Source organism: Emydura macquarii, unplaced genomic scaffold, assembly GCF_026122565.2.
Source record: "Emydura macquarii macquarii isolate MOO-44397 ecotype Brisbane River unplaced genomic scaffold, CSIRO-AGI_Emac_v2 contig_1790, whole genome shotgun sequence".
Classification (NCBI taxonomy): domain Eukaryota; kingdom Metazoa; phylum Chordata; order Testudines; family Chelidae; genus Emydura; species Emydura macquarii.
In genome coordinates, this window is record NW_027131927.1 from 561,358 (window position 1) to 587,688 (window position 26,331).

At 63.1% G+C, this 26,331-nt stretch overlaps 2 protein-coding genes across 2 annotated transcripts; one reads left to right on the forward strand and one right to left on the reverse strand.

The window, feature by feature from the left end:
• Nucleotides 1-89: 89 nt before the first annotated feature.
• POLR1G (RNA polymerase I subunit G) lies at nucleotides 90-2,720 on the reverse strand. Its single transcript, XM_067556545.1, has 3 exons — nucleotides 2,469-2,720; nucleotides 2,218-2,338; nucleotides 90-1,685 (listed from the first exon to the last, which is right to left on the reverse strand). Exons 1-3 carry the CDS (start codon nucleotides 2,509-2,511, stop codon nucleotides 1,028-1,030), a joined length of 822 nt encoding a protein of 273 aa, XP_067412646.1. The 5' UTR covers nucleotides 2,512-2,720; the 3' UTR covers nucleotides 90-1,027.
• A 2,110-nt stretch (nucleotides 2,721-4,830) lies between these two features.
• PPP1R13L (protein phosphatase 1 regulatory subunit 13 like) lies at nucleotides 4,831-24,138 on the forward strand. Its single transcript, XM_067556488.1, has 13 exons — nucleotides 4,831-4,875; nucleotides 14,927-15,016; nucleotides 15,918-16,048; nucleotides 16,494-17,040; nucleotides 17,350-17,448; nucleotides 17,775-17,872; nucleotides 18,455-18,851; nucleotides 19,213-19,796; nucleotides 19,954-20,091; nucleotides 20,660-20,793; nucleotides 21,317-21,483; nucleotides 21,803-22,002; nucleotides 22,750-24,138. The coding sequence occupies exons 2-13, from the start codon at nucleotides 14,962-14,964 to the stop codon at nucleotides 22,786-22,788; spliced, it is 2,589 nt and encodes an 862-aa protein (XP_067412589.1). The 5' UTR covers nucleotides 4,831-4,875; nucleotides 14,927-14,961; the 3' UTR covers nucleotides 22,789-24,138.
• Nucleotides 24,139-26,331: the final 2,193 nt, after the last annotated feature.

Genomic DNA, 26,331 nt, shown 5'->3' on the forward strand with positions numbered 1-26,331 from the left:
GTGGCTGTACCCACGTGGGAGTCGGGCAGAGGCAGCAGCTCTGCACCCCTCACAACCCCCGCTCCTCCCCGCTTTAACATTATTTCTGCTGGGTCTGTAACAGCCACACGCACACACACTGCCCAGAACCCGTCCTGCCCTGCCCTGCCGCTGGGCCTCGCTCTCCCAACTGGGATGACTGGCCTGGTCACACTCACCCCCAGCACCTTGGCCCAGCTTCCCAGCAGGCACATGGTCCTGGGCTGACACTCCCTGGCTCTTGCTCCAGTTCTCCCTGGGGTCCACACCAGGGCAGGACCTACAAGGCAGAGCCCCACCAGCACCCAGCGCCCCTGCTAACACCCTCCCTTTGTGGCCGGGGCACTAAGTGGGAGGCTTAGCAGGAGATGGGGCAGCTCCTCAGCACATGGGGCATCGCTGCTCCCCTGGGGGGGTGGCTCACCGAGCCAGGCCCCTTCACTCCCAGCAGCAAGGCGCCAAACTCAATCCTTCCTCCACAAGGGAGGCACAAAAACCAGAATGGGGGGTGCCTGGCCCGGGGGGGAGGAGCTAGCTGCCCTCCCGCCGGGGAACAGTTACTGGTGGGGGGGCACCCTACAGGCATGGCAATGAAAGGAGACAGAACAAATCCCCCTGCGTACTTGCATTTATCACTGAAGGCAGACACACAACAGAGCCCCCTGCGACCCCTCCCAGCCTCGGGCAGGATCTTGCAGCCGCGCAGCCAGCACCAAGCTCCCACCACGAATGCCAGGCACTCCCTGAACAGCCTGGCCACGGAGTCGCCAGCTGGAGCCCAGAACGTGTCCCGCTCGGCGTAGGTCCGCCAAGGCATGGGAGAGCCTCCCTTCGCTCCCGTGTGCTGCTAGTGCCCACTGAGGGACTTTGGACCGGCAGTCTGGGGCACCCCACGTGAAGCTGGCCCTCCCATCTCTGGAGCAACCGGACACCACAGGGCAGAGCAGTGATGGGGTGGAACGTCCCCATCCCAAGTGCCTCAAACCAAACTCCCAGGCTTCGGCCACGTTCAGTCCCGGGGGTGTGAAGGCTCCCGCTTCATGGCGCTGGGGTCCAGCAGCGGCCAGGCTCCCCCGTCCAACGCCTCGTACTTGTGCTTCTTCTTCTTCTTCTTCTTGTGCCTGTGGCTCGGGTCACCCCCAGTGGGCTCCTCTGCCCCCCTCAAGCCATCATCCTCCCCTGCGGGGGGCTGAGGGCCAGGATCGCTGCTCTCCCAGCCCCCGGGAGGTTCCTGCTTTATTGACACCGGCAGCTCTCTAGGCTCTTCTTTCACTCGCTTCTTCTTCTTCTTCCTGGCAGGCCCCAGCCCCGCCTGCGTGTCTGTGGCTGGTGAGGACATGGCTGCCTCCTCCGGGCATCGGCACTTTGGGCTGCCCCCGAAGGGCAGGAAACGCTGCTTGAGGCCCTCCATGACCTGTGGGGCAGGCCTGGCTGTAACGGCCTGGGGAGGGCTCCCGCTGCTGGGGTCCCCAAATCTCTCACAGATGCTCATGCAGCCATGGAAGGAGGCGGCGCAGGAGAGCTGGCCGGAGCGGGCCGAGGACACCAGCAGGTGGGGGCTGCCCGGCTCCCGCAGGGCACCGTGTACGTCAAAGAGCCGCCGCGTCCCACCAAGCTTCATCTTCAGCGTCTGGAACCCGACCAGGGGCACGGCGCGGCCGTCAAGGCTGGAGGGGGGGGGAAGCAGGAGAACCTCATGTGAGCCTCGGGCTGGAATAGCCCCGGCTCTGTGCCCCCACTCCGGAGCAGGGCTCAGAACCGGCAGCTGGCGTGGTGCAAGTCCCAGGCTTTGCCCAAGCCCTTGAAGGACAGAAGCCAGTGGAGAGCTTGGGGGGAAGAGAAGCCATCTCCCCACCCCACCTAGCCACAGGCCTGTGGGCCCTTCTAGGATTCACCCCCGACCCAAGGGAGCGTAACAGGCCTCCACCGAGGGGCCTGCCTGCTGGACAGATCAGCACCCCACCCAGCCCCACAGCCGGGGGTCAGGAACATCATCCTCACCATACAGAGGGGAAGATTCTCTCCCACGTTCACCCTCTAAATGATCACAAAGCACCATCCCCTGGCCAGGGAGAGAACCCAGGGGTCCTGCCCCTCCCCTCTCCTCTCCCCATTAGACCCCCCCACCCACCCACCCACCCACCCACCCAGAACCAAGGAGAGAACCCAGGCGTCCTGCTCCTCCGGCCTGCCCCTCACCTCTCTGGGCTGAAATCAGCGGGCGCTCGGATCAGCCACAGCTCCTTGGAGGGGCCCTGCAGCACCTCGGGGGCGAAGGGGCTCCGGCAGAAATCCGGGGGGCACTGGAACCGCGGCAGCCCTGCCAGGAGGACACGATGATGGGCGGGTTAGACGGGCGGGAGCCAGCCCAGCACGGCCCGGCCCCTCGGGAACCCGCCCCCAGATGGGGAGTCCGCATGGCCCGCACCCCCCCGGCGCCACCCACTCACCCTCCGGCGCCTGCCGGCCGGGCCCGGACCCCGCCCGCTCCATGCTGCCGGCGCGCCCCGCCGAGAGCGGGGAAGAGACCACGTGGCGTCCCCGCCGCCCCCGGGGCTTGGTGCTCTCCGGTCCCGGTCCCGGCCCCGGCCCGTCCTTCCTTCCGGGCTCACAGCTTCATCCGTCCGCCCAGGCCCGGCCCACCAGGGGCAGGCGCTGCTCGTGCTCCACCCCCATCCGTCCCGCCCCGTCCGTCCGTCTGTCCCTGCGGCGGCCAGCCGGGGAGGGGTCCGAGTCCGACCCGGCCGGAGTCCCGGACCCTCCTCCCACGGGCCCAGCACGGAGCTGACCTCACCGCTCTGCTCCTGCCCCACAGGCCGGTGCCCTCCCGCGCAGCCCAGGCTCGCATTAGCCTTCGTAGCCCCCGGGGGGGGCAGCTCGTCTGCAGCTTCATCTTCATCCGGCCCCCCCCCCGATCTTTTTCAGTCTTCATTCCCGACCCCCAGGTTCTGGCCTGTGCACACTGTGTGTTCCTGGATGATGCAAACACACACTGCAGCTCCCTCTGACTCAGACCCGTCCTCTGACTCCTCGTCAGCCTTACCACTCCCCAGTTTTTATGTCAGCTGTGAACATCATCGGGGTGATTTTATGTTTTCCTCCAGGCAGGGCCCCCACATGAGCAGGGGGAAAAGGGGTACACTTTACCAGGGCCCGGCCCAGGCTGCAACCCCCAGGGGTATGTGTGTGGGAGGGGGCCCGTGTGACACATTTGTATTGGGCCGGAAAAAATTATGCTTGGGCCCTGCTTCCAGGTCATTGATAAAAACGTTCAGTCGCAGAGGGGCAAGACCTGCTCCCCTTGGGAGTCCAACAGGACCACACCTGCCCAGCGATGAGCCCTTGTTTACATATTGGGACCTACCCCTTAGCCAGCTTTTAATCCATTGAATGTGGCCCATGTTCAGTTTACGTCATTCTAGTTTTTTAATTAAATGTTGTGCGGTACCTGCTCAAACGCCTTACAGAAGAGTAAATATGTTACGGGGAGGCTATGACAGTGCTGTATCTTTATCAACCCAACTTGTAATCCCATCCAGTTAGTTTGACAGGGTCTGTTTTCCATAAAACCCTGTTGATTGGCATTAATTACAGTGCCCTTCTTTAATTCTTCATTAGTCAAGTCCCATATCAGCCCCTCCATTATATTGCCCAGGATCCATGTCAGACGGACAGTCCTATAATTACCCAGGTCATCCCGTTTCCCCTTTGGCACAACATAGCTTTCTTCCACTCTTCTGGAACCTCCAAGATTGGCCCAGCCACTGCTTTTAGGAATCTTGCACGCAAAATATCCGACCTCCTGATTTCAAGATGTTTATCCGGGGTCTGCTGGGTTCATTCCACCCACACGCATTCAACACAGACAAATGTCAGGCCGGAGTTCTAGGAGCGCAGTCACACCGACAGGATGGGGGCTGTGTCCTGGGAAGAAGCAACTCTGACAAGGACTTGAGAGTCACAGGTGGGCACAAGTGGTCTGGGGCTGGCAGCATGGCCTGGGCCTGGGCCTGGGCATCTCAGAGGGTCATTCATAGAGGCAAAAGGGTGAGAAGTTCAGAATCATCTGGTAACAGACCCGAGCCCAGCAATGACTGACCCCCCTGGTGCTGGTGATAGTCTCTCAGCCAGGTTTGGTGCCGCTTCCTCGCCTCACTCAGGCCGGCCGGACACGCGGGGCTTCCAAGTGACACAGAAAGACGCTTAGAATCTGATTGTCTAGATTGGGGCAGTGCTAGTCACAGGCTGGGACCTGGCCACTCTTGGTGTTGTACAAACAGAGCCGGTCCCCTGCCCCTCTCAGCCCCCCTGCACAGACCAGTCCCCCAGAACCCAGCCGGGCTCGGTGCTGTACAAACAGAGCCGGTCCCCTGCCCCTCTCAGCCCCCCTGCACAGACCAGTCCCCTAGAACCCAGCCGGGCTCGGTGCTGTACAAATCAGAACAGAGCCGGTCCCCGGCCCCTCTCAGCTCCCCCTGCACAGACCAGTCCCCTAGAACCCAGCCGGGCTCGGTGCTGTACAAAACAGAACAGAGCCGGTTCCCTGCCCCTCTCAGCCCCCCTGCACAGACCAGTCCCCTGGACCTCAGCCGGGCTCGGTGGGTCCCTGCCCCGCAGAGCTCACCCTTCCTGGAGGAGACGCGACAGCGGGGAGCCCCGCGGGCCCCGGGAAGGCGGCCCCCGCCCGACCCGCGGGAGAACTACAGCTCCCAGCGTGCACTAGGGCGCGCCTGTCCCACCTGTGCTGCGAAGTTGCACAAACCTCCCATTAGTTAATAGTTCGCAGCGCGGCGCGGCCGGAGCCCGGAGCGCCCCAGCCCAGACTCCGCCAGCAGCGAAGCGAGCGCCCGGCGCCAGGTCAGTGCCAGCCCCGCGCCCCCGGCCCGGCGAGGGGGGGCGCGCAGCCCCGGCACCTGCGCCAGCTGCGGAGGGGGGGACCCGTCCGCTGCAGCCGCGATGCCCCGGCTGGCGGAGCCCGGGCGGGGGCGGCTCTCGGGCGGGGGTCGCCTGCCCACCCGGGGCAGCCAGCGGCTGGAGGGAAGCGCTCGGCGCTGCCCACGCTGTGGGGCGGAGCGGAATCGGCTGCAGGGAGGGGGCGGCCGGCTGGCCGGCCGGGTCTGGCTGGCGTCGCCCGGCCGGCGTGTTCTTCTTGGCAAAGGTTCCCAGCTGGGGGCCGGCTGGGCTGCGCCGGCCGCCCTGGCACGTGTCTGAGCTTGTCCGGACACGGGGTGTCGGAGCAGTCGGGCTGGGCTTTCCTGCAGGAGGAGAGTGAAATCTGTATCTCCCCTCCCCCCCTCACCGGGAGAGGCTCCCAGTCCGGGGCTCCCCCCACAGCCCCGACCCCTCCAGGACCCCCAGCTGGGAGAGGCTGGGGCTGAAAACAGCCTGGGGTTCTCCCCCCACACCCCAAGCCAGCGCCCTGCCCTACTCCCCATGGCGCCCCCTACTGGGTGAGGATGGGGTGAAACAGCCCGGGGGTCCCCCCACAGCCAGTGGGGCTCCCCCCCCCCGCAAGCCAGTGTCCTGCCCCACTCCCCACGGCTCCCTCTGCTGGGAGAGGCTGGGGTTGGAGTTGTGGGGGTGGAGGGGGGCGGAAGCCCAGCCCAGCCCAGCCAGGAGCAGGGCACATTGCTCATGCCTTAGCCACTTAGAAACCCTCAGCAGATTAAAGTCTAGACTGAGGGTAAAGGCTCCGCTCTGGCTCATGCAGCGGGGATGGCTGGGGGCCATTCTCTGGCCTGGATTATTCAGGAGCTCAGCCTGGCTGAGAGTGGTTCCCTGCTGGTCTAAACGCTGGGACTCAGTGGCTGTGGCTGCAGGCCGGCTTGTTCCTCTGCCAAGCAGGGTCGCTCTCCCAGTGGCTCTCAGTGACGGCAGACCAGTTTGTGTCAGATGGGGAGGAGGGGCATTGGGGGGGGCATCTATGGTGCCAGGCTGGGCAGAGCCGTCATGGGGGCCACTTGTGTGGTGTCTATTGCGGGAGGAGTCTGCCTGGGCTCTTAGAAGGAGAAAGGGTGTGGGGGTGTTGGGGGAGAGCCAATCACTGAGGGAGCAATACTGAGACTGCCCAGCCCGGGGCAGCGGCAGGGAGGGGCTGGGATGCCCGGTGGTGCTTGCCATGTGACTCTGCCATCTTTGCCCTGTCATGGGACTTGCTCCTGGTGATTGTGGGAAATAAAGTCTCTGCAGGCGGCATGAGAAGGAGACCGGCACAAACCGGAACAAAAGGATCCCAGACCCAGTGGGGTCAGCAATGGGGTAGAGCCGGTCCAGGCCTCCAGGCATTTAACAGGCCCCAGGGGCTGAGACCTACTTCGTGTGTGCGTGGTGACTGCTGCGTCTGGCCCGGCGTCCGGCCGGGGTTGTGTGTCTGTCAGTTATCGCTGTGTCTTGGCCGGTCTTTGCTCCCCTCTGGGCCGAGCCCTGGCGTGGCGAGGAACCCGGCTGGGATCGGCGCGCCCTGGCGCTGCGTGTGCAGTGCACACGTCTCGTCTGGGCGGAGAGTTGGTGGGAGGATTGTGGCTGGGAGGGTCTGGCTGTTGGCCTGGCCAGGCCGGGCTGAACTGAAAGAGGACTGATTCTCTCTGAAGACTGCGGGACACAGGCAGGCTTTGTGCTTCCCTCTGGCGCTGTCTCTTGGCCAGGGCTAAGCCATCACTGGGGCCTGGCACTCTGGTCTGCATGGGGAGGTGGCATGGTGCTGATCTGGTCTGGCTCAGGGTTTGCTCCCTGTTGGCATTTGGCATTGGACTGTCCCACCCACTGGGACCCTAGCCGCCGCTCCAACCCCGCCCAGGTGGGCCCCAGTGGGGCTTCTTGTTGGTGAGGGGTGCTGCCAGCCTCAGGAGGTGCCTTGGCTTAGAAGGTCCAGCCTCCCTGGACGTGGGCACCGATCGGCCCTGCATCCTCTGGCTGGGGCTCTGCTGAGCTTCCCAGCCCTGCTTCTCCAGTACCGTGTGCATTGGGGGTGGGGAGGACATGGAGCAGCACCAACCAGCGGCTGATTCTGATCTTGCTCATCCCAGTGGAACCTTAACTTCCCCTTTACACAGGGGACCAGGCCTGGAGCAGCCTCGGGGACCCTTGAGGCTTGTGCAGGCTCCAGCACGGCCTGCACGTGAGTTCCTGGGATTAGCCCTCCAGCCTGGAGTGAGCAGCCGAGATAAGCGCACATTCCGGCGGGGCTGGGACCATAAAAGGCTTCTCTGGCCTCCCACGTTCTTATCGCTGGCTGATACCAGCTTGTCTGTGTCCCATTCCCGGGCACCAGGCCCAGGAGCTGTGGGAGCTGCTGCCTGGCATGCCACCAGATCACCTGCAGGGCACCAGCTGGGATCAGCCACGTTCAGAATCAGAATCGGGGCCGGATGCTGAGTCCTATTAGCCTGCAATGGAGCAGAGTGGCTATCCAGGCCCCAGAGGTGCCGCTGGGCTGGTGAAACCTAGCTACATCCCTGGGCAGCTGAGGGTGGCTCTTCACGCTGCCCCTGGCCCTTGGCTCACACCCCTGCGAGCTGGGTGGCATGTGAAGGCGCCTGGCTGTTTCGCTTCTCTTCCTGCTGTCCCTGCTCTGTCAGCCCACGCTCTGCCCACCATGCCGTGCAGCACGGGGAGCGACTGCCCGGGTGAGTGGCTGGGCTGAGTCTGCTGAGAAAGAGATGCCTCGATACAGTGGTGATGGGTGCACTGGAGTGCAGTGAAGAGGGGCTGAATATGTGGTGTCCTGTGTCGGATGGGGCGGGGTTGTTGTGCAATCTGTTTTCATGGGGTTGCTCCCCCCAGCTGTGTGGCATTGACACACTTGGCTCCCCTTTGCCAAGGAGTCCGGGGGTGGCTGGGGAAAGGCGCATTCGGTTTTTGCTAGGGGAAGGTACAGGCTGAAAAGTGCCTTGGCCCGGGAGCATGGAAGGGCAGTGACCCTGCGGGGGAGGTCAGAGCTGGGTTGGAGGCTGCAGTGCCAGGCAGAGGGTCTGGTCGGGTGCATTCTGGGGCACGTACCCCTGTGTGGCATGGGCGTGACGCACTCCAGGTCAGGGCCTGCGGTGGGGGAGATCAGGCCAAGAGCCCAGATGGGACCGGAAAGGGCATGGGCAGACACGGCAGCAACCCAAAATAGCCAGAGCGACAGGACTAGAGATCCCAGTAGGGGCAGGCACGCCAGGGCTACCAGCCACTTCTCCCCTTATCTGCACGGGGTTGAATGGTCTGAGCCCATCTCCTTCACATCCCCTCCCTGCCAGCGTGCTGGGGGCATCGCTCCGCCTAGTCCATAGAGAGAGGCAAGGGAGATAGGATTGGCTCCCAGGCCCGTGTTCACACCCGCCTCCCCTACCCCGTGGCTGACTCTCTGCCCCACGCTGTTTCGACCTGTTTCTCTGCCCCTCTTGGGTGGGGTTGGATTGCATTTGCCTTTCTGAGGGCAGGTGCTCCTGGGAGACTTGAGCACAGGCCGGCCCTGGAATCCAGAGCCCCCGGCTGGCGATGCAGAGCTGCGGCGGGACGCGCCAGGCTGCACTCGCTGTTCCCAGCTTCGGGCAAGAGCTCACGTCTCCGCTCCCCAAGGGGCCCTGCCAGCCGGGCTGGGACCGAGCGGCCAGCCAGCGAGAGCCCAGCTGGTGTCACTGGCGGCTGAATCCCGTAGGGCTGCCAGTTTTGCAGACTTCGTGGGGCCCGGCTCATAGGGTGAACGGTGCATTGGTGCCCTGCTCCTTGCAGAGCCGCTGACACCAGGGAAAAGTGAGGGCCAAAACCGGCGTGCTGAACACCTAGTTTGCACTGGTGCCAACAACTTCTGTTCATTGGGCACCATGCTTCAGGAAGTGGCACGGGGGGCTCAGCAGGGGGCGCTCTCCCCTTGTAGGCAGTGCCAAACCCAATGCCCCAGTGTGGTGCTAGGGGGCGCTGTGCTGCAGGGGGTGGTAGGGGTCCCGTTCCCCTGGCAGTCAGTGCTGGCCCCGGATGTGGTGTTAGGGGGTGCTGTGCCCCGTGAAGTTTGGCCAGGATGCAACAGGGCAGCTCATTCAATGGCCGCACGAGCAACGCGAGGTGCAGTTTGGGACAGGAAGTGAGGAAGGTTCCCACAGCAAACTAAAACTGCCAGGGCCTCGAGAGATACACGACGGGCACCACGGCCCATGCTGCCCGGCACGGAGGGCAGAGCACAGGCTGCCCGAGGCCCCGCAGCCTGGCAGAGCAGGGACACCAGGAGCGCTAACACAAGAGCCCATGAGAAGGTAGCCCCGTCTCTGTGGCTAACACGCCGCATGCCGGCCCCTGGGATCTTTAGCAGCCTTAAGGGATGGTTCTGAGCCGGCGTCTCTTTTGTAAGATGGACATTTACGCCTGGCCTCACGCTCCTCCCGGTGGGAGCGTCTTGTGCCGGGTTGGGGCAGGCCCGTGTGAGGTGTTTGTGTCAGGCCGGGGAGCCGGGTGCCTGGGCTGGGCTGCGGGATCTGCTTTACGAGGGTTGCTCCCAGACGCCGGACACCGCTGCAGATCCTGCCCTGCTATTAAGGGCTTTGGCGTGTTGGCTCCTGGAAGTGGCTGTTTGATCTCCTGGCTGGGAGGGTGGGAGGCTCCCGGCGCTGGCTGCGGCTAGATGGCACTTATAATAATGCACAGCCACACCTGCCTGGGCAGCACGAATACATGCCACTCGCATGAGGCAATCGCTGTTGTTCCTTCTCCCTCCCTCGCTCCCTGGGAATGGCTCCATCTCGTGCTGGGGGAGATCCCCTTCCTGCTCGCCTGCTCCCCCAGCTCCGTGGAGTCACCTGCAGGGCCCTCCTCCGGGCAGAACGGGAGCTCCTGCCTCCACACAGCCTCCTTGGCAGACCCTGGGCTCGGCCAGCTTCGCTCTGTGCCCTGTGCAGCGCCAGGCGCGGTCCCGTGGGAAAGTGCCTGGAGGATACCAACAACCCCACCCCAAACAGAGCGCGGCTGCTTTGATCTGGCCCCTGGGCAGGGGCCTTGCTGGCTTAGGGGCGTTGCGAATGGGACACAGGGTCTTCGCTTTTGGGGGGCACCGGTTCCGAGCTGGCCCCAGGGTGGGAGGACTGACTGGCTGGCTCAGGGGACAGGGAATGGGACATGGGGCCTTTCCCCTCCAGGGTGTGCCAGGCTTCACTGGTGCCGCTCTGCCAATGCATGTCTCCTGGCTGCAGCTCCCGGCACAGGGTGGCCTCTGCTTCCATGGCTGGGTATGGTGCAGCCGGGACCCCGCTGCGATCTCCTTGGGGAGTTTGTTCTGGGCTGGGCGAAGGGCTGGTTCTGTCCATCTCGTGTCTGTGGCCCCGCGTCTTAGTGCCGGCATCCCGTGCATGGCGGTGGAGAAAGGCCCTGCCAGGCCTGGCCAGCCCTCCTGGACGCAGGGCAGGATTTGGTAGCTTAGTTACGTCGGTGAACGGCGTTCCCACCCCCCACCCCTCCCCTTCTCAGCTGGGGGATGTGGAGCTGAGCCTAGGTTGATTGGCCCATTTCTACTCCTGCACGGCCCCACTGGCAGTGCTGTCCCGGGGTTGTGTCCCTCCCTGGGGTGTCAGGGCCGCCTGTGGGTCTCTGTGTCCCCACAGGCTTTGGTTGGCTCGCTGGCTTCCCCCGGCCCTCCCTCAGCGCTGGCTTATCCCAGAACTGGCTCCGGGGCCAGATAAAGCAGACTCCCGGGTCCCCTGTTGCGAGGGCGCGAGCCCTGTCCTCACTGCCTTGGGTGCAGACATGCCGGGGGCTCCCCTGCTCCTCACTGACAGCGGAGGGGTGTGTGTTCCAGCCGCGGTTCCTCTGTCCTGGGGCTCAGCCCCTCTTCTGCCACAGGCGTCCTGTTGGATGACTCACTCGTGTACCAGCCGTACTGCAGGGAGACGCCCAGGTACTGCAGTGATGGGCACCAGAGCTGGAGGGGGAGGGCAATATCCAGGAGCAGGGGTCTCTGAATGGGACCCCTGCTCCTGGACTCCAGTGCCAATCCTGTGCATTGTAGCAGCCCGGGAGACATGCAGCTGCTGGGAGCATCTCTGGCAGGTCGATGCCAAATAGGCGTTTTCTTTCATTCCTGTGGGATTCTGCCTCCGGGAGCCGAGGTCTCTCATCGCGCCACCTGTGCTCGAGCAGGACAGGGCTTACCATGTCGCACGCTCACCTGGGCCCCATTCTCCTCGACTCCCCCCAGAGCCAGAGCGTGCAGCGGGGCCGCGGCAGGGACCCGCTTTCCCTGCCCGTCGGTGCTGCGGCAGCCTCACGGGCGAGGGTGTCTTGGCACACGCCGTGCAGAGCCAAGAGGTCTGGCCGGGCGGCACTTCCGGGGGAGTCGTGCCATGGCTGGGCGTCCTACGGCCGTGACCGCCAGGGCAAACGTACCCTGTGTGCTAAGCTCTGGGAGGGGACATGTCACTGTCTGTCTAGCCATCGCCTGGCCCAGAGCTGGGTTCTCTAAGGAGCCAAGAGGAGTGGGGTGCTCTGTGAAATTCAGTGGGGTTCGGGTCCCCTGAATTTCCCGGGCTCGAGGCTCAGATGCTCCTGCCCTGGCATGCCTGAGGGGCCACTGAGCCAACTGGGGGCGCTGGAGTAAAACCCTGTAGTCTGGGAGACGTGGGCCAGCTGGCATTTAAATGTGTTTTATTCGGGAAGCAAAGCCCACAGGATGGGGTCCCCTGCCCCTATTGGCACATCCCTCCCAGCACCTTCCTGGTGCTTCACAGCTGCTCCCCGCCCCTCAGTTGTTTCTGTGGCCTTCGGGGGGCATTTGCCGAACCTTGCCCGTGTCAGCACCATAGTCCCCACCCTAGGGACCCTTGTGCCAGGGGGTTGCTGACTCCTGCCCTAGATGCGAGGTAGCTGCTGTCCCCGTGTAACGGTTTCTCTGTGGCTCAGCCATCCGTGGGATCACGCCCTTCCCTCTGCCCTGATTAGAAAGCTGCTCTCTGCCCCCGAGACCCCGGGCTCCTGGCACCACAGAACAGGACTGTGGCCCAGGGCCGTGCCCAGTGGGAGGGACTGGGACTTCCCGGAGTGACATGTTAATACAGTTAAAGGCAAGATCCTGCGTCTAGGAACCAAGGCCGGACTCCTGCTGGTAGGATGGGGACTGTCCTGGAGAGCAGGGGCTGAGAAGGCCTTGGGGTCACGATGCACGTCAGCGGAGCAGGAGCTTGCACTGTGGTGGTGTGGCTAAGAGGGCAAACGTCATCCCTGGGCGTGAGAGCAGGGGATGTCGAGTAGCTGGGGGGGGGGGGGGTGTGTGGTCACCTCAGTATATGGCACTGGTGAGACCATCACGGACCCTGTGCCCAATTTGGGACCTTCAGAAAGGGCGGTGAGGGACTGGACAGGGCTTAGAAAAGTGCCATGAGAGTTGTCCGAGGGCTGGAAACCTGCCTTAGAATTTCTGCAGCCTCTCGCGCTTCTCTGGGATAAACTCAGTGGATCAGAGGAGCCGGGATCCCTCTGTGCTGCCCTGCCGAGAGGGGTCCTGGGAGCAGAGGGCTCTTCAACCCGGCAGGCAAAGGCCCAGCGGGATGGTGTCTGGAAGCTGAGAGAAATCCAAACCAGAGAGAAGGTGTCAACGTTTCACAGTGACGGGGTGTTAGCTGGCCTCGGGGATTCCCTGTTAACTCCAGACTGGCTGGGTTGCCTTGAAAACTTCGCTCTGGCTGGACCTGTGCTGGGCTACATGCAGCGGTGGCTGGGTGACGCTCTCCGGCCTGCGGGATGGAGATCTAAGGCCCTGATCATCCAGTCTGACCTGTAGGACCATGCAGGCCAGGGGATGTCAGGAGGGCTGATTGGATGGACGCAGCGGCCCTTTCTGGCCTCAGGATCTAGGACTAATCAGGGTGGTTCCAGCTGGGGCGAAGGAGAGCTGAGCAGGGAGGAGGGAAGGGCTGTGGGGAGCTCTGGTTGAGTCTGGGACGGGGTAAGGGCGTGTGGGCCCGGGTCAGGTCTGGCCGCAATCCAGGTCACAATGTCAGGTTTGCAAGACTTCTCCTGTCACCGCGGCTGTGCTGCTGTTCTGAGAGGCTGGACAGGAGCTCGACTCGGCCTGGGGCCCCCGTCCCATTTTTGGGGTCCTCGTCTGATGTGTAGCCCTCTGTGCAGGGCCCCGCTCACGGGCGGCACGGTCTGTGCTCAGGTGTCCCCACCTGCCAGAACCTGGGGCTGCGAGGCTGGTGCCGCTTTGCTCCTCTGCTGAGCCGGGGAAGGGGAGGAGGGCAGTGAGCGGGACCCTGCCCCAGGCGCCTGGGCCCTGCCGGTGGGAGAAGCACTCTGGCAGAGCTGCTTGGTGCGGGGTGGTGGCATTCGGGTGCTGGGGCCCCACTCCTGGGCCGGCGAGGGCTGGTTTGCTGGGGGTCGCTGTGGAGCCTGCCTGGCGCGTCCTGTGGGCTGGGTGGCTCCGGCTGCGCGTTCCCCGGCTCTCTGGAATTGGGTGTGGCTGGCTAGAGAACAGGTTTCCCTAGTGGGTGCCGGTAAAGCGAGTGTCTGGGATGTGCCTAGCACTGCATATTACTCATCTCCCCCCTGCTCCCCCGCTTGCTGCCGGGGGACCTGGGCGCCAGCCACGCAGGGAGGTGGGGGGCATTCTGCCTGCCACCAGCTGGGGGCACCAAAGCCGCAGGTTCTGCAGCCGACTCGGAGCTGGGCTGGCGTGAGAGATGGCGAGAGGTGGCACCTGGCTGAGTGCCGGCATGCCGGCCCCCGGGCCGGTTACTGCCTGCTCGCCCCTGGACTCGCTGCTCCCTCAGCGCGGGTGCAGGAGGCCGGGGGTTCAAGACTGGCTGCAGAGCCGTGCCGGGGGCGTTACCGCAGAGCGTCCTGCCGGAGCCGGCCTCCTTCACCCCTTCCTCTCATCCGAGCGGCCCCAACGGTGCCAACATGAGGACGAGGCCCCCGGGGAGCCCTCCTGAGGCCTTGCGCTGGCCCAGCCACGGGCAGCGCCTGAGGAGAAGCTCCCAGCGTGTCTGGCAGGAGACCGCCCCAATCCCCTTCACAGGCAGGTGGGTGGGTAGCTCTTGCCGTCCTTCCACTGTGGGAAAGCCCCTTTGACCTGGCAGATCCAGTGAGCGCGGAGAAGCTGGGGACAGGGCAGGTCCGTGGCTGCCCGTGGGAAGCCGAAGCCTGTGCTGACGGCCCTGGTTTTCCCCGTCCTTGGGTGTCTGCAGCCGGCACCCTCACAGCTAACCGGCTGGCCAGGCCGGCCTTCCGTCCACTTCACGTCTGCTCTGGGGGGAAGTGACTTCACGATGCAGCTTTTCCAAAGCTGGTGTCGTGGCTGCTGCCTGCTCTAGTTCCGCAGAGGCTGGGGGCTGGCACCCGCCCTTCGCCTGGGCCGGGAAACTTGGACAGCTGGACGCTCCCAAAAGCAGCCCCCTGGGCGGCGGGCCCAGCTGTGGGGACCCGCCGGCGCGCCCGCCGCACCTGTACATCAGCTGGTTTGCCTCCCGCAACTGCTTGGGATGCTTGTCTGTAGGGTGCCCACGGCTCCGCTCTCGTCAGGCGGGGGCGCGCGGGAATTCTGAGCAGACGGATCCCACGCGCAGCTCTCTGCGGAGACAGCGGGGGTGTGGAGGAGGGTTCCTGGGGTCTGCTCTTGGCCCTGGGAGGTGCGTGGAAACTAGTGGATAAGAGCAGGAGGGGCTGGGAGCCAGGACACCTGGGTTCTATCCATACTGTGCACAGGCCTAGCGGCCTGGCCAGGTCTCTCTGCTGCTGCTTCAATTGCCCAAGCGCCCTGACTCAGCCGTTCCACCCGCATTCCCAGGGCCGGGCGGGAGCCAGCCACGCCCCTGGCAGCTGAACTGCTTCGTAAGACAGTGGAGCGATACTCAGCACCCCTGGCACCTGAGCAGGGGCAAGGGGGGGGGGGGGGCTGGGTTACAAGGCGGCTCTGGGTCCCAATGGAAGTGCTTCCTGTCCCCAGGTCCCTGCGACGCTGCAGCTGGGGGCCAGTGCACCATGGCCAGCGAGAAGATGCAGGGGGCCCAGAACCGGCCGGACCTCAACTTCCAATGTGAGAGGGAGAGGAGGTGGGGGCTGTGTGGTGGCTGGCGGGGTGTGTGGTGATCTGGGGGGGGGCTGGCAGGGTGTGTGGTGGTCTGGCGGGGTGTGTGGTGATCTGGGGGGGCCTGGCGGGGTGTGTGGTGGTCTGGGGGGGGCTGGTGGGTGTGTGGTGACTGGGGGTTTGGGGTGGGGCATGGTGGGATCTGGGGGTGCAGAGGTTGCATAGTGGCTGGCAGGGGTGCGGGGTGGCTAGGGTTAGGGGGTGGTGACTGGCGGGGGTTGGGGGCAATGGGGGTGCGGTAGGTTGGGGACATGGGGGGGATTTTCAGCTGTTTGCTCACAGCCTCCCAGAGCTCTTGGGCTGCTGTTGCTGATCCGGCAGCCCAGGCTCCCCATCCACAGGCCCGAGCTCCCTGTCACCACAGACTCCTTGGGAGAGGCCTGGGGACAAGCTGGGGGATGGGATGGGCAGAGGACCCCGTTGCTCACTGGTGGGATTTATCTGGCTGGGAATCGCCCCCAGGGGAGGGGCTGGGGGCCCCCACTGCTTGGAACATTTAAAAGTGGGGCGATCCCCGGGGGACACGGTCTGCCTGGGCTCTGGGGAGGAGGCAGGCGGGGACCTGGGGCAGCTCCCCCAGCTCGGCTGTCCCTGGCTCCTCTCCCTGTTTTCCTGGCTGGGGCTCCTTGCTCCTTCCTGGCTCCAGGCTCCCAAACCATGGGCCTCTTTTGAAATCGCCAGCCTGGCTGAGCACCGTCGGCGCAGCCTCAGAGTCCTGCCCGCAAGGCCCCTCGGGCCGTGGCCCTGGGCTCTCGGCATAGGCAGGGCTTGCCGTGCCCATCCGCGTTCTCCAGCCAGCCGGGTGCGGCGCCTGCCCCGGTCCAGGGCCTCACGGTGCCGTCTCTCCCAGCCCTAGCTATGAAGCACATTGACCTGAAGCAGGTGGAACTGGACACGGCTGCGGCCAAGGTGGATGAGCTGTCCAGACAGCTGGAATCCTTGTGGACGGACAGCCCGGGGCAGACTGCTGGGCAGCCCAAGGTATGGCTGCCCTGTCATGGGGCTCCTGAGATGCAGCCACCTCTGGGGTGGGATGCGGCTGAAAGAGAATCCTCTGGTTTCCCCTGGACGTGGGACGTGTTAGGGAGGAGGAATGGGATCTGGCCGGGACCCCAGGGCTAGCACCCCAGGGCTAGCGCTGGGAATGGGATAGTGAAGGGGTCAAGATTACAAGTCTCTCATCCCAAACGTGGTACTTCCAGCAGCTCGGCCCGGTGGGGTCAGCACTGCCCCCGAAGAGACAGAGCCCCCTACTGAGTCCTTGCCCCCCTCCCGGCTGCACAGGGGTCAGCGCTGACTACGAGCATAGACCCCCCCCCCCTTGACAGTTCACATAAAGTCGTGCAACGTGGCCGACGCTGATCTGCCCTGGATGGGGCAGGGCCCAGGTGCTGAGCCCTGTCCGCTCTGTCCCTGCCGTTCCCAGGTGAACAGATACGGCGCCGTCCCCCCGCAGGCCCCAGAGCCGCTCGGCTTGGCCGTGTCCCCGCTGCTTCAGTACGCCAGGAAGAGGTTGTCCCTGGAGAGCACCGACAGCTACGTCTCCTACCACGCCGAGACCTTCTCGCCCACCGCCGCCGCCTGCAGCCCGCCGGCCAAGGGCTCGCTGGGCCGCCCCGCCTCACCCCAGTCCCCCTTCTTCCTGCCGGGCGAGTCGCAGGAGCGGGCCCAGTCGCCCCGGCCCAAGGTGCTGCCTGTCTCGTACGACTCGCTGTCCCTGCCCAGCCCCAAGGGACGCGCGCCCTCCCCACGCTCCCAGTGGCTGGCCGGCTCCGCGGAGCGCCTCTCCTTCTCCAGGCCGGTGGGTTGCGCCAGCTCCCCCAGGCTGGCGCCCGCCCCCTCCGACGGCACGGGACCGCAGATGTTCTTCCCGGACCGCGCGCCGTCCCCCCGGCCGCCCCACCCGCCGCCCTACGAGACCCAGGGCGTGTTCCCCACTGTGCCCAGCTCCTTCGCCCCCTTCCGGGCCCAAGGTAAGCCAGGCCCCCTCCCCGTATGGCTTTGGGGGGGGGAGGCCGGGGAGGGGTAGCAGAGTGCAGCGCTGGGCCTGTTCCTCTAAGGAGCACTAAAGGGGTCCTTACCGCCCCTTGCAACGCTGGGGGGGCTCAGAGCCAGGACAGGCTGGGATGTTGTGAGGCATCCCCTGCCCATCTCCCACCCTGGGATCTGTCTCCTGGGGCTGGAATGGCCCCTTCTGGGGGAAGGGCAGGCTGGGGTGGGGACCCTGGCTCTCCGAGCAATGGGGGGCCGGGAGGGGGCCCATTCAGAGTCTCTCTCCCCAGATGACCTGGTGATCCGGCGAAGGCCCCAGAAGAACTGGAACGAGTCGGACCTGGACGTGGCGTACGAGAAGAAATCGTCCCGCTCGGCCAGCTATGAGAGTGAGTGCCCGGGGGCTGGACAGATGGGGCGGACAGACTGCCCTCTCCTGCTTCCAGTCTCTGGGAAGCTCCTGACCAGGGTGGGGGGGGAGCTGGCAGCTCTGGGGGGTCCCTGGCTGGCCATGTGGCTGTGGGGGGGTGGAAGGGGTTGGCAGCGTCAGGGGTCCCTCCCAGCATCGCCCAGTGGGGAGGGGGTCCCAGCTCCATTTCCACACAGAGCCTCCCAAGATCCCCATCCTAGCAGGGTGGGGCGTGGCCTTGGAACGATGTGGGAGGTCCCCCCCCACCCGGGAGCCCCCTCACCTCACCAGTTGCCTTCCCCGCAGGAGGAGATGTGCATGTGGGACTCAGGCAAGCGCCCACGGGCTTGCAGCTGGCTCCCTGGAGGGAATCGAGCCTGGACGGGGCTACAGGGCAAGGCAAGGTGGGTCTTGGCCAGGGCTACCAGCCGGTGGGGCTGGCCAACGGGGGGAGGAAGCATCAGTCACCGAGTGCTCTGGGGAGAATTCATCTGCTTCTAAATCAGCCCAAGCTGACCACTGCCAGAGGCCAGATACCGGCTAGCTGGGTGTGTGGGTCTGATCTGGGGTGACTGGCACGGGGATGGGGCCAACTGGGCCCGTGGATCTGATCTGGCATGGTGGGGAGTCTGATCTGGGGTGATGGGGGAGGGGGTTGGGGCCAGCTGGGCCCGTGGGTCTGATCTGGGGTGATGGGGGAGCCAGCTGGGCCCATGGGTTTGCCTCTGTGTGTGGAACCCAGCACCGGACAGATGCTGCAGTCTGGGGATGGGACTTGGGAGGCAGTCCTGTAGCTCCTCTGGGGTGTGGAAGCCGCAGGGACTTGTGGCACTAGCCCCTGGTGGGTGGGTGTCCCCCCCCCGTGCTGGGGGGAGGGGAATCTCAGCTGCCAGGTCTGGCCCCCCATGCTGGGGACGAGGGGGGGGGGGGTTCCCAGCACTGGGTCAGATCCTGGCCTGCTCACAGCCCCCTCTCTTCCCCACCAGGACAATCACTACACCATGCACAGTGCCACGCTGCCCCGCAACCACAAAGTGTCCCCGCTGGTCAGCGAGCGCAGGCAGGACGGCGCCTTCCGCAGGCTGCTGCCCGCCGGCCAGCCAGGCACCCTGCCCCGCAACTGGCAGTTCTCCCAGCAGCCCGTCTCGCGCATCGCCATGCCGCCGTCCAGCCCGCAGGGCGGGCGGCCCAACCGCCACAAGCCCCTGCCCCTCTCCATGATCTTCAAGCTGCAAAATGCCTTCTGGGCATCCGGAGGCTCCAGCGTCAGGGGCCAGCCCCAGGGCCCCCCAGGCTCCCCCGTTTTCCTCCGCTCCCCACAGAAGCATTCCCAGCAGCTGTCTCCTTCCGCTCCGCCGCGACTGGCCCCGTCTGGGGGTGAAGGTGAGAGACCCGGGGCAGACGCTGCAGGAGACAGATGGTCTCCTGATTCCGCCCAGGGTGGGGGTGAGGTCAGACCCCTACCACTGTGGGGGCCGAGTGTGTGGGGGGGAACTGTGGGAATTGCTGTCCCCTCAGCAAGGGGGGCATCTGAGGGCAGGGCTGGGTGTGTGCAAGGGCCAAGGGGTTGTGAGCAGAGCTGGGTCTCCCCCTAGCTGTTGGGACAAGGGAGGCCCGGCAGGGTTTGGGGCTCCCCCTTGGGGCTGGGGGTGCTGCCCTGGTCCCCCTGTGGATCTGGGGAAGGGGGTGCTGCCTTGGCTCCCTCCTGAGTCTGGGGGTGCTGACCTGGCATGTCTCTTGCCAGTGACCGGAAGAGCCTCTGCCCCTGAAGTGCCGGCGGAGCCCATGCGAGGGGCCTCCGTGGGTGGCGACACCGAGTCCGAGCTGGAGAACATCCTGCGTGGCGGCGAACCCGCAGAGGTGGAGGAGGTGGCTCGCCCCCTGAGCCCCACCCGCCTGCAGCCCGTCCTGCCTCCCGAGGCCCAGAAGGTGCCCGAGTTCGAGGAGGTCGCCCGGGTGCTGGCCGACATGCCCCGGCCCCTGAAGCGCCGGGGCTCCATGGAGCAGAGCCCTGGCCCCGCGTTGCCGCCCACCCACAAGAAGCAATACCAGCAGCTCATCAGCCGCCTCTTCCACCACCGCGGCCGTAAGGAGGAGGCCGTGCTGGCTGGGGAAGCTGCCGCCCAGGCCGACCTGCCCCTCATCGCCGAGACAGCCGAACCGAAGGCAGTGACCGTGGTCAGCCCTGCCCCGGTGCCTGCGCCCCAGAGCCCGCTAGTGCCTGCGCCCCAGAGCCCGCTAGTGCCTGCGCCCCAGAGCCCGCTAGTGCCTGCAGCGTCGCCACTCCTGGCTGTTCCGGAGAGCCCCAGCACCCCGACATCCAGCCCGGTAAGTGGAGCTGTTGGGGGGGGGGGGCCCCCCTTCTTCCCCGGCCCCAGAACCGGGTTCCTCCCCCTGCAGCCAAAGCGCCCTGGCCTGTTCCCACGAAGGGTGACCCTGCCCCTCTCGCCCGGGCCGTGACCGTCGCCCCTTTGCGTGCCCGCAGGAGAAGCGCTCGACGCTGCGCAAGCTCTCCTCCCCGAGGAAGCGGCTGAAGAAACGCGTGCGGCTCAACCCCCTGGTGCTGCTGCTGGACGCGGCGCTGACGGGCGAGCTGGACGTCGTGCAGCAGGCAGTGAACGAGGTGAGGCTGCTGCCCCCCCGCTCCCCAGCCCCCCAAACCCCTCCAGGGACAGGGCCTGGCCAAGATGGGACTCGGGAATCCCTGCACAACTCCCAGGCTGATGAGCGTGGACTGGGCAGGAGGCGACGGCTGGGGGCTGGCGTTTCCCCAGGCTGCGTCACTCTCCCGTCCAGCTGGGGCCTGGTGAGCTGGATATGGACTCCAGCCCCTGGGTTTGCGGAGCGAAAGCGGCTCCCCCGTCAGCCCACAATCTGGGCTGGGGGCCTCGGGGGCCCATCCCTCGGGAATCAGCTGAGAGGTCTCCCTGCCCCCAGAGGAGCCGTCCTGGGCAGGCCCAGCACACCCTAGATCTGCTTCAGGATGCCCCACAGTCGCCAGGGCGGCTGGTCTGGCTCCTTTGTCCGCTGTGGACGCGGAGAGGGTGTGTCCCCTGCCCTGCAGGCCCGGGGAGGGGCTCTGGTGGATCGGGACGGACACAGCCCCTGGGACGGGCCCAGTGTGTGAGGGGGAAGGGGGCACAGATGGGTCTATGGCAGTGTTGTCTGAGTTCCCACCCGCCGGCCTGCAGCTCAACGACCCAAGCCAGCCCAATGACGAGGGCATCACGGCGCTGCACAACGCCATCTGCGGGGCCAACCACAACATCGTCGACTTCCTCATCAACGTCGGTGCCAACGTCAACTCCCCAGACAGCCACGGATGGTGAGCGCCCGCCAGTGCAGCCCGCCAGCCCCCTCCACGCTGTCCTGCGCCCGCCGGCGCCCGCCAGGCAGCCCCAGCGCCCTGCGTCCCAGGGCCATAGCCTGACGGCGTTGCCTCGTGGCCCCCCCGCTGCGCACCCCGTGCCTGCCAATGCTGCCCCAGCCCCCTGCGTCCTGGTGCCCTCACCCCATTTGCAGCTCTAGACACCGTCTGTGCCCCCCTGAACTCCTGCTGCACAGCCCTGGCCCCACTGTGTGGCCCCACTTCCCCAGCGCCTGCTGCATTGCTTTAGCCCCCAGGTCCCCCCTATGGGTCCAGGCCCCTCCCTGCAGGCTTGAGATGGGTAGGCGCCATGTGCGTGGTTGAGGAGGCAGCACTTGCCCAGGTTGCTGACCTGTCCCTGTCCCCAGTGCTGCACCCCCCCCCCAGGTCTCGGTAGCGGTTGCCAGTGCAGATAGACACGGATGGTCCCAGCAGAGCCCCCCCCCCCCCACCCCACTCAACTTGTACCTCCTGCTCCCAGGACCCCCTTGCACTGTGCCGCCTCCTGCAACGACACGGCCATCTGCATGGCCCTCATCCGGCACGGAGCCGCCATCTTCACCACCACCTTCAGCGACGGCAGCATGGCCTTGGAGAAGTGCGACCCCTATCGCGAGGGCTACAGCGAGTGCTTCAACTACCTTGCCGGTGAGGGGTTGGGGGGCCACCCTGGTGGGAAAGGGAGGGGCTGGGGGGGCTCAAGTGTTGCAGGGGCTGGGGCCTGACCCCACTGGGGGAAGGGGCAGGGCACCTCTGGAGGAAGAGGGGCTGGGGGGGGCTGAGGGTTATTCCACTGAGGGACTTGGGGCGCTCCCCTGTGCCTCCCAAGCCCATGGCCGCTGATTCGTTCCCCCCCCCCCACGATGGCTGGCTCGCTTGGGCCCCTCACCCTGTCCCTATCTCCCCTCTCCCGTGGTGGCGGCTGGCTCACGTCCCCCCCCTCGTCCCCGCCGTGCTGTTGCTGCAGACGTGGAGCAGAACGTGGGCCTGCTGAACAACGGGGCGGTGTACGCGCTGTGGGACTACGGCGCCGAGTTCAGCGACGAGCTGTCCTTCCGCGAGGGAGAGCTGCTCACCGTGCTGCGCCGCGACGGCCAGGAGGAACTGGACTGGTGGTGGGCCTCGCTCTACGGCCAGGAGGGCTACGTGCCCAAGAATTACTTTGGGGTGAGCCCTGCACCAGCCCTGCATGGGCCTGCCCTGAGCTCACTGGGGTGGGGAGGGGTGGAGCGGCAGGGAGCCTGGGGCTGGAGGAGGATGGGCCGTACTGGGACCTCCTGGGAGCAGACCTGACCTCGGTTATGTCTTCATTGCAAAGCTTTATCCTGGCAGAGCCCCTAGTGCAGACATAGCGTGTGCTGACAGTAGGAGGAGTTCTGCCGCCCTAGGAACCCCACCTCCCTGAACCAGGGACCTCCCCAACCCTGTGTCTATGCTGAAGGCTTTGCCAGGGTGTTTTTTTCACGCCCCTGAGGGACCTAGCTATGCCTGTGTGTGTATTTGGCTGGAGACTCGGGGATTTCTGAATTTTTGCTATTTTCTAATTTTGCTTTCGTTCCAATTCGGAAACTGATTTGACCACCATTTCCTGGCGCACGAGAGATCCCCGAAAAATTTGTTTCCAAAAAGACCAAAATGCAGGGTTCCTGAAGCCAAGTGTGAAATGGAGCTATTCAGTGAATAGCAGCTGTGAAACTTTAGCAGTTCCACAGCTGGCAGCCTGTCCCTCCATGGTGCCCCATTTCCAGCCAGGACTTGAGGGGGACTGGCAGGCGACCTTTGAACATTGGCAGGCTTCTGACCACCTCTGCAAAGGAGTAGCCACTGCTGGGGGGAGCTCCTGGTGCTGGGGTCCATGGCAGGGCACTGCTGTGGGGAAACTCAGACTGTTTCTCTCTCCCTCTCCTCCTGCAGCTTTTCCCCAGGGTGAAGCCTCAGTGGAAGAAGGTCTAACACGCCAGCCCGTGGCCCATCTGCTGCCTTTGCAGACCTGAGAACGCAGGAGGCACCTGATGAACTTAGGAGCTAGGGGGAATCGTGGGGCTCTGCTGCTGGGATTCTCCCCTCCTGGGATGTGCCCCCATCCCTCCCCAGGACCTGGTCATCTGGCACCTGGGGGTTGTGTGGATGTGGGGCAAGGCTGCCAAGGAGCCAGCTGGGCAGGGCAGATGTTCTCCTAGCAGAGGGGTGGGATTGGGGGGAGGGGCATGGCTTAGGTGTGCGCTGTGTGTTGGGAGGGTGGGTTGGGAGTCCCTGCTTGGGTCTCACTGTGGGTTTAGTGAGGCCCTGTCCTTGGCTCCTCTGCATCAGAGACTGGCATGTGTGACTGCACTGGGGCGAGGAGGGACAAATTCAAGATGGTCTCTAACCAAACTCAACAGCCTGCCCCTTGGGAAAGCCCTGGGGTGGGTGAGCAGGGCGGGGAGCAGCCTCCCTGTGCTGGACCAGGTGCTGTCCTGCTCCTCCCCAGTGCCACGGGCCCTATACTACTGCCATCTTCCTTACCCAGTGGGCTGGGCACCAGCCCCCACCCAGCCAGGGAGTGAGGAGCCAGGCCGAGCCCCTCTCTGTGGGGCGGCCCCTCTCCGGGTCCTTCACTTACAGGCTCGGTGAGAGCCTCTCCCCTAAAACGTCCCTCTGCACCCTGCTACCTTACACTGCAGCAGGCCCCCAGGCAGCTATAAATGCCCCACGCAGGCAGGTGGGCACTGCAGCCCGTGGCTCTCAGCCGTTCCTCTCCAGGCCGTTCGCTGTGACGCGGTGACACTGAATGGGGGAAAGCTTTCCAGGCAAGAGAGCGGCTCAGAGGTGGGGGGGGGGGCCCAGCCAGAGAACCACAGCGGGCTGGGGCTGCAGCTGTGCTTTCCTGCAGCCCTGTGCGTGAAGCCTGTGGCCAGGCCCTCTGCCCCCGTGGGGCTGGCTGCTGCGCACAGGGGAAGGGCTGAAGTTACTTCGCTGCGAAAACATGTCTTGGAATGTGAGAGAAATACCAGACGTGCCTGTGAGATCATCTAGTCTGTCCTCCCGGGTCCCAGGCCAGGAAAGTGCCCCCAGCTTATCCCTGGACTGACCCCATCACTTGGGTTTGGCTGAAGCATCTTCCCAAAAGGCAGCCAGGCTCGACTGGGAGACGCCAAGAGGTGGCGAATCTACCACTGCCCTGGAGAGTCCATTCCACGGGTTAATCCCCCTCCCTGGTAAATGTGTGTGCCTAATTTCTAACTGGAATGTGTCTGGATCCAACTTGCAGCCCTTGGGTCTTGTTCTGCTTTTCTCCACTAGATTAAAGAGCCCTTTAGTGTCTGGACTGGCTGCCATGAAAGTGCTTAGACACTGTGATCAAGTCACCTTGCCACTGTCTCTGTGAGCAGCTGAATCAGCTGAGCCCAGCCCTAAGAACTTTAAAACACCAGCATAGAGGCTAAAATTAAATGTATATCCCAAACAGAAAAATATGCCACCATGTCTTAAACAACAAAATAAAAGGTGGTTAGAGACAAAAAGATACTCTTTAAAAATTAGAGATGATATCCTACCGAGGAAAATAGAAAGGAGCATAAACTCTGGCAAGTCAATTATAAAGTAAATTAGGCAGGGCAAGAAAGAGTCTGAAGAGCAACTAGTAAAGGACACACAAACTAACAGCACCATAATTTTAAGTACAGCAGAAGCAGGAAGCGTGGCAAACTGTGTGGGGCTATTGGATAATCAAGGTGCTAATGGAGCACTCAAGGAAGGCAAGCCTGTTGTGGAGAAGCTAAATGAATTCTTTGCAGCGATTTTCACTGTAGAGGAGGTGAGGGAGATTCCCACCCCTGAGCCCTTCTTTTTAGGTGACAAATCTCAGGAACTGTCCCAGATTGAGGTGTTGAGAGAGGAGGTTTTGGAATGAATGGATAAATTAAACAGTAATAAATCACTAGGACCAGATGGTATCCCCCAAATATCAAATTGCAGAACCACTAACTGTAGTATGTAATCGATCACTTAAATCAGCCTCTGTCCCAGATGACTGGAGGGCAGCTAACGTAAAGCTCATTTGTTTTTTAAAAGGCACCAGAGGTGATCCTAGCAGTTCCAAGCTGGTGAGCATAACTTCAGAACCAGGCTACTTCACTGAAACTATAGTAAGGAAGAGACTTGTCAGCCACTTAGATAAACACGATTTGTTGGGGAAGAGTCAACATGACTTTTTGTAAAGGGAAATCATGCCTCACTAATCTATTGGAATTCTTTGAGGGGGGGTCAACAAAGATGGATAAGGGTGATCCACTGGATATAGATTACTTGGATTTTCAGAAAACCTTTGACAAGGCCCCTCACCAAAGGCCCCAGTAAGCAGTCATGGGATAAGAGGGAAGATCCTCTCTTGGATCAGTAACTGGTTAAAAGACAGGAAATAAAGAGTAGGAATAAATGGTGAGTTTTCACAGTGAAGAGAAGTAAATAGCAGGGCCCGCCGCAGGATCTGTACTGGGACCTGTGATGTTCAATATATTCATAAATGATCAAGAAAAAGGGGTGAACAGTGAGGTGGTGAAGTTTGCTGATGTTACAAAATTACTCCAAATAAGTCCAAAGCAGACTGCGAAGAATTACAAAGGGGTCTCACAAAATTGGGTAACTGGGCAACAAAATGGCAGCTGAAATTTGATGTTGATAAATGCAAAGTAATGCACATTGGAAAACATGATCCCAACTATACAAAAATGATCTGGTCTAAATGAGCTGTTACCACTCAAGAAAGAGATTTTGGAATGCAGACTGATGTCTGAAAACACCTCAATGTGCACCAGGAGTAAAAAAAGCTAACAGTGGTAGGAACCAGTAGGAAAGGGATAGCTGATAAGACAGAAAATATCATAACGCCTTTATATAAATCCATAGTACGACCACAACTTGAATACTGTGGGCAGTTCTGGTTGCCCTACCTCAAAAAAGATATATCCGACTTGGAAAAGGTACAGAGATGGGCAACAAAAATGATTAAGGGTGTGGAACAGAGGAGGAGAGATTAAAAAGTCTGAGACTTTTCAGCTGGGAAAAGATGGCTAAGGGGATATGATAGTCTATAAAATCATGACTGGTGGAGCAAGTGAATAAGGAAGTGTTATTTATTCCTTCACATAATGCAAAAATCTGGGATTCCCTAATGAAATGAATAGGCAACAGGTTTAAAACAAAGTACTTCGCACAATGCACAGTCAATCTGTGGAACTCATTGCCAGGGGATATTGTGAAAGGCAAAAGTATAACTGGGTTTAAAAAAGAATGAGATAAGTTGGTGGAGGATAGGCCCATCAATGGCTGTTAGCTAAGGTGGTCGGAAATGCAACCTCATGCTCGGGGTGCCCCTAGCCTCTGACTGCCAGAAGTTGGGAGTGGATGACTGGATGCATCACCGGATAATTGCCCTGTTCTGTTCATTCCCTGTGAAGCACTTGGCATCGGACCCTGGTGGCAGACAGGACCCTGGACTAGATGGACATTGGTCGG

Bases quoted from the DNA above. Each gene is read 5' to 3' on its own strand.
- PPP1R13L (XM_067556488.1), top strand. From the start codon at position 14,962: ATGGCCAGCGAGAAGATGCAGGGGGCCCAGAACCGGCCGGACCTCAAC. The intron at 16,049-16,493 runs GTATGGCTGCCC...TGCCGTTCCCAG, and splicing joins AGACTGCTGGGCAGCCCAAG to GTGAACAGATACGGCGCCGT. The intron at 22,003-22,749 runs GTGAGCCCTGCA...CTCCTCCTGCAG, and splicing joins TGCCCAAGAATTACTTTGGG to CTTTTCCCCAGGGTGAAGCC.
- POLR1G (XM_067556545.1), bottom strand. From the start codon at position 2,511: ATGGAGCGGGCGGGGTCCGGGCCCGGCCGGCAGGCGCCGGAGG. The intron at 2,339-2,468 runs GTGAGTGGGTGG...TCCTCCTGGCAG, and splicing joins CGGCCGGCAGGCGCCGGAGG to GGCTGCCGCGGTTCCAGTGC. The intron at 1,686-2,217 runs GTGAGGGGCAGG...CCCCCCCTCCAG, and splicing joins GCTGATTTCAGCCCAGAGAG to CCTTGACGGCCGCGCCGTGC.